General features: G+C 34.3%; 1 protein-coding gene across 1 annotated transcript; it reads right to left on the reverse strand.

Annotated features, from left to right (window-relative positions):
• Positions 1–2,121: 2,121 nt before the first annotated feature.
• Positions 2,122–5,143, reverse strand: LOC133297382 (argininosuccinate lyase, chloroplastic). Its single transcript, XM_061496507.1, has 6 exons — positions 4,828–5,143; positions 4,360–4,740; positions 3,882–4,030; positions 3,463–3,754; positions 3,162–3,326; positions 2,122–2,631 (listed from the first exon to the last, which is right to left on the reverse strand). Exons 1-6 carry the CDS (start codon positions 5,119–5,121, stop codon positions 2,383–2,385), a joined length of 1,530 nt encoding a protein of 509 aa, XP_061352491.1. The 5' UTR covers positions 5,122–5,143; the 3' UTR covers positions 2,122–2,382.
• Positions 5,144–5,504: the final 361 nt, after the last annotated feature.

Genomic DNA, 5,504 nt, shown 5'->3' on the forward strand with positions numbered 1-5,504 from the left:
AACAGAAAAAGCAAAACAACTTCAGCATGTTTTCCAAAGTTGTTTCCTGGTTTTTTGTTTTGTGCGGTGGCATTTATGTAAATAAGGAGATTCATTAATGGCATTTTCGTAATTAAATTGATTTTTTATTTTATTTTAAATTATTTTGCGGTGACAATCTTGTAAATATGAAGATTCATTAATGACATTTTTGTAAATAACTACATCTTCTTTATAACTTTTAAACTAATCATATTCAAACAAGTTTTATTGATTTTTTACTCTCAAAATCAGTTTTCAAACTTCATTCTCAAAACAGTTTTTAAAAACAAAAAACAAAAACACATTCAAAATCCCGCGTCATTGTCTATTTATGGGTTTTGCAGCGATTTCAGGGTTTTAGAGGGACCACCGCTTGGGACTAGGGTTTTGTTAATTGGGCATTTTTAAGTTGGTCCCACCATTCTATCGTTCAGTTCCAGCATTTTCGAATTTAAATTTCACCATTTTTTTTTTTTGAAAATAGGGTTATTAGTCTTTTTCTATTTTTATGTCGTAGATAAGATTTTATAAATTGTTTAGTAAATTATTAAAAAAAAATAAATTGAGCTACTTTTTATCTAATACTTATATTATTTAAATAATTAAATAAGTTGTATTTTTTATTTTATGTTGTTCCTTATCTTTTCATAAATCAAATGAAGTATTAATCTTTGTTGATGAGTATTTTTAGCTTTTATTTTGGTATTTTTTAAATAACACATTGCCAAATTATTTTGGCATTTTTTTTCCATCTTGTTATTTTTCTGTCATTTTAAAAGTCACAAACTTAAGTTCTTTTAAAAGATAAACATAAAGAGATGTGGATCTTATAGAACAAAAATAAAAATATAGATTTCACCTCTTTATGCCTATCTCTTTCTTAAAAAAAATCTAAATTTATATTCTTTAAAAGAACACACACTTCTCCTCTCTTTTCTTCCAAAACTTTGTTAAAATTCATCCATCTTTTCAGAACGTGATTATCAAAATATAAATTATGTAAAAGTAACTTTTCTAAACTCGTTATCCTGTCGGATTGGTTAAGTCCATAAACCGTTTAAATTTAAAAGCAAAATTCCATTAACCTAATCTCTCCATTAATGCATTTTCTATAATATTTGAATGTCATTAATTTAAATTTATTGGTTTGAAGCCATGTATTTTACTTGTTAAATTATTAAAGTAAGTGTTTTGTGGAATTAAATAAGGAACCAGAAGAAATTAAAAAAAGTCTCTCCCTAATTTCCCTCGACCTCTGATTCTCTCGATCTTTCCTTTAATTTTTTTTCTTTGCCCTTTTGCAATCTTCTTCCTCTTATTATTATCCTCCTTTTTCTCCTATCCAGTAAAAAAGATTGCTTCAAATTAAAAATACATTTATTAAGTCTATAATATATTAATATTTATTATTTACATATTTATTAAAAAAATCTCCAAACTAGTTTTTTTAAATGAATATGCAAGTTACAGAAACTTGTATCACATAATAAAAGTATTATCAAACCTCTAGTCGTTTTTTTTTACAGCACTACGAACACAATTGCTTTTGAAAATATTATAAGGGAAATTGTTTTCTCGTTTAATATCAGATAAACTCATTTTCCTACACTCATATATTAAGTGGTAAAATCTATTTATATTTTTCTCTCTCCTCTCCTATATATATGTGAAAATGAGATAAACAATTTCCTATTATCAAAGGGAAATACTACTCTTATTTTACATGAGATAGTTATCTCATTTTATCTCACTTCAAAAATCACATCTTTTTTTTTCTTTTTCTTTTTTCCTTTTAATGGTGAATCTCGCTTGGATTCTCTCTATAGCATAAGAGTACATGAGAGAACTACTCTCATGTTACATGAGAGTAATATTCCCCGTTATCAAATGCATGCTCAGCACTATATTATAGCTCAAGATTTTTTTTTGGTTTATTTAATGCTGACTTGATGGATGTCTCTTTTTAGTTTATATCGTGTCATCGCAATTTAATTAAGATAGACCTCCAAATTAAGATTTATTAATAGTGATAGAACGGACAAGCAGTAGCGGTGTCAGTGGATGGTCAGCAGCAGCAATGCCGGCAGTGCCACAAATGGTGACAGGCAACAACAATGATTGACGGTAGATTGAAAATACAAATATTTTTATCTTAAAATTATTAAATACATTTAATTGTTGCAACATTCTAGTTAAAGTGTGTTAATTGTTAAAGCAGGGGATGATTTTTTGAAAGAGCACCTAAATATGCCTAAATAACATGTTGCAGGATCTTTGGTAAGCAGTAGTAGGCTTTTATTCCAAGTCTTCAGAAATGGCTTCCATGGCATGATTAGAACTTCATGACAATTAGGGTAACCTTCACTTCATTTCAAGTTTTTTAGTCCAATAATCAAGTTGGCTGGCAACGCATGCCGACCCGGTGGAACCATAAGAGCTGAATTTCTCGATGGCATTTTCTACTCCAAGATATTCATACACATCATCCTCAAAGACTGGATTTATACTTCTGAGCTCTTCCAGACTCAAGTCCAGCAATTGGCAGTTCTTCAATGTACATAAAGCAACAGATCTTCCAGCGATATCATGAGACGTCCTAAATGGTACTCCCTGAATGTGAAAGAAAAAGGGTAAGAATTTGCGTCAAATTTGTAGAACTAAGAAAGGTCTAAATAGGATAGAAAGAAACATGTGTTACAGTTGGAACATAATAAGCTAGCAGCAATGAGTCCAGAAATATTATGATATGCAAGGCTTTACGTCTGTTCACTACATCCTGTGAAAAATGCAGCATGTCTATATTTGCTCCCACATCTCAATACCTGCCAAACCAAAACATCTACATTCTTCGTACTAAAAAGGAAAGGAGAAGACTAAATTTTTCCATGCCAAAGGCCTTACAATTGATAACGGATGCATGTACATCAACATGGAAAATATTTCAAAATGTAGCTTATTGCATTCAGCGTTCAAAACTTGATAAGATATAAACTTCGTAAACATTTATTTCCTTCATTCAAATGATTCTTGGGGACGGGTAGGAGAAAAAGTGTTTGATCTTGTTTTCTGCTGAATGAGGACAGCTGGTAACGGGTGACATGGACTGGGATTTGAGATTGGGTTCAAATCTGAGAACTTACCTTCTTAACAAGATAATCAGCAAGTGTGGTTGCATCAAGATGACCAGCAGGTAAAGCCTTTTGTATTCTGTCCTTATTGAAGGTAATGTTCAGCGCAAATTCGGCCGATACCTCAAGCATCCCCAGAATAGTTTTAACACTGTCAAATACTGGTTCTTTGTCTTCCTAATTTAAGAAAGGAACTTTTTTAGATGAATCTCAAAAGACAAAATAGTGCAGAAAGAAAACAAATGAATGCAAGAACTGCACATACAAGCAATGCAAGAAAAGTTAAACTTTCTTTCTTTCATTCTTTAGCTACCTGCAAATCACGATTGTAAGCATGAGGAAGTCCTTTGCACAATGTGAGAAGAGTAACCAGATCTCCTATGACTCTGGCAGATTTCCCACGAACAAGTTCCATTGGATCCGGATTCTTTTTCTGAGGCATCATACTACTTCCAGTTGAAACAGAGTCACCTGGTGTGATAAATCCAAATTCCTCCGAAGCCCACAATACCCATTCTTCACCGAGCCGAGAAAGATGCACTGCTGTGATGGCATTAGCAGAAAGAAACTCCAGTAGAAAATCTCGGTCAGAAACTGCATCTATGCTATTTAAGACAACAGCATATAATAAGTTAGCAAGGAAAAAGAGATGCATATGAAGATTCAACACCAATCACATGCCAAGAACAATTACATAGACTTACTTCACACATACAAAATTAAATTAGATACCTATTCCTCAAGGGAGCTGTAAATCCTAAGGCATTTGAAGTCATGAATCGATCAATGGGTAGCCCTGTACCGGCCACTGCACAAGCCCCTAAGGGGCAGAAATTCATCCTAACTCTACAGTCTACCAATCGACCAGCATCACGCTCAATCTGCAAAAAGGCTTAATGTCTTCAGTCAATAAAACAGATAAGCTCAAAACCTATCCCCTAAATCCGGATTACTTACTTCATAAGTGAATCAATAAATCAAAAAATATGGACTTGTTGACAATAATATTAATAATAATGTTAAATGAGTTTTCAAGCTATGTTAGACTAGTAATAAATTAAAAAAGCTTGATGATGGCTGGTAAGTAAAGTAAGAATAAGTAGTTGAAAATCAAAAGAACCAACCCTGTTACGGAATTCCGGAACATCTCATATAAGTGGGATTGACATAAATTTGATCAACCATTAATTAAAAAAATTTCAGCACACACCTCCTCAACATATGCCAGCAGAAGATGTTGCAGTAGAACAGGTTGCGCACGCTGTAAATGAGTATAACCAGGAACAATGAGACCCTCATTCTTCAAAGCCAACTCAACCAGCGTAACCTGCAGGTGTTTGATGCCTCTGAGGATCCTATCAATGGCATCACGACACCAGAGGCGTAAATCAGTCAACACTTGATCATTTCTACTCCGAGCAGTGTGTAGCTTCTTGGCAGGTTCACCAATCATATCAGTGAGTGCGGCTTCAATGTTCATGTGCACATCCTCTCTATCAGTTCTCCAATTGAACTCACCATTCTCAATACGCTTCTCTATCTCATCAAGACCTTTAAGAATAGAATCCCTATCAGCTACACTCATCAATCCCTACAACAACAACCACTATGTCAGTAAAGTAACAGTAACCACTCAAACGGTAAAGTGAGTGAGTGCATTTGAGATTAATAGAAGAACCTGTTGAGCAAGCATTGAAGCATGAGCTCTGCTTCCCATAATGTCCTGTTTGTATAGTTGCTTATCGTAAGAGATCGATTCCGTGAACCTCTCAACCGCATCGGTCACGCCTTCCTCGAACCTTCCACCCCACAGTTTAGCCTCTTTGGGCTTCGCTTGGGCCTGGGCCTCCATTCGAGGCTTCATCCTGCGTAGATATGCGCACCAAGGTCGACCACTTTTCGAAACGGAGTAGACGGTGGTGGACGGAGGTGCTAGAATAAAGCTTGAAGAGAACGCACCAGCGATCACCATGCCGTTTTCAGGGTTTAGGAAGGACGAGTGCGTAACCGTTTTTATGGATCACTTAATCGGGTACCCGCTTATGATGGAACAACCCGATCTTCTTTTTTTTGGGCATTTTCAAATTGGGCTCCACACTCCACTACTTAATCATCGTCATGTTCCCGTACAACATATTTTTTCTTACTTCGTCAAAATATTTTCAAATATATTCACCGTTACAACCAGTTTTTAAAAACTTGTCCCGACCGAGGTCAGGAGTCAGGGGTTCAATCGGGGTGTTATAGGGTCACTATGCTGATCCGATTTTATATATTAAAAAAATATAAATATATATATCTTATATGAAAATATTAAAAAACAAACCATCAATCATCAAAGATTTAAAATATACT

The sequence above is a fragment of the Gastrolobium bilobum genome, unplaced genomic scaffold (genome assembly GCF_033153095.1).
Source record: "Gastrolobium bilobum isolate Gb01-03AN ecotype WA unplaced genomic scaffold, APGP_CSIRO_Gbil_v1 utg4067, whole genome shotgun sequence".
In the NCBI taxonomy this organism is placed as follows: Eukaryota; Viridiplantae; Streptophyta; class Magnoliopsida; order Fabales; family Fabaceae; genus Gastrolobium; species Gastrolobium bilobum.

Coding starts and splice junctions, on each gene's coding strand:
- LOC133297382 (XM_061496507.1), bottom strand. CDS start 5,121: ATGGTGATCGCTGGTGCGTTCTCTTCAAGCTTTATTCTAGCACCTCCG. Junction 4,741..4,827: donor CTTCAATGCTTGCTCAACAG/GTTCTTCTATTA, acceptor TTGTTGTTGTAG/GGATTGATGAGTGTAGCTGA. Junction 4,031..4,359: donor TGCTGGCATATGTTGAGGAG/GTGTGTGCTGAA, acceptor GCCTTTTTGCAG/ATTGAGCGTGATGCTGGTCG.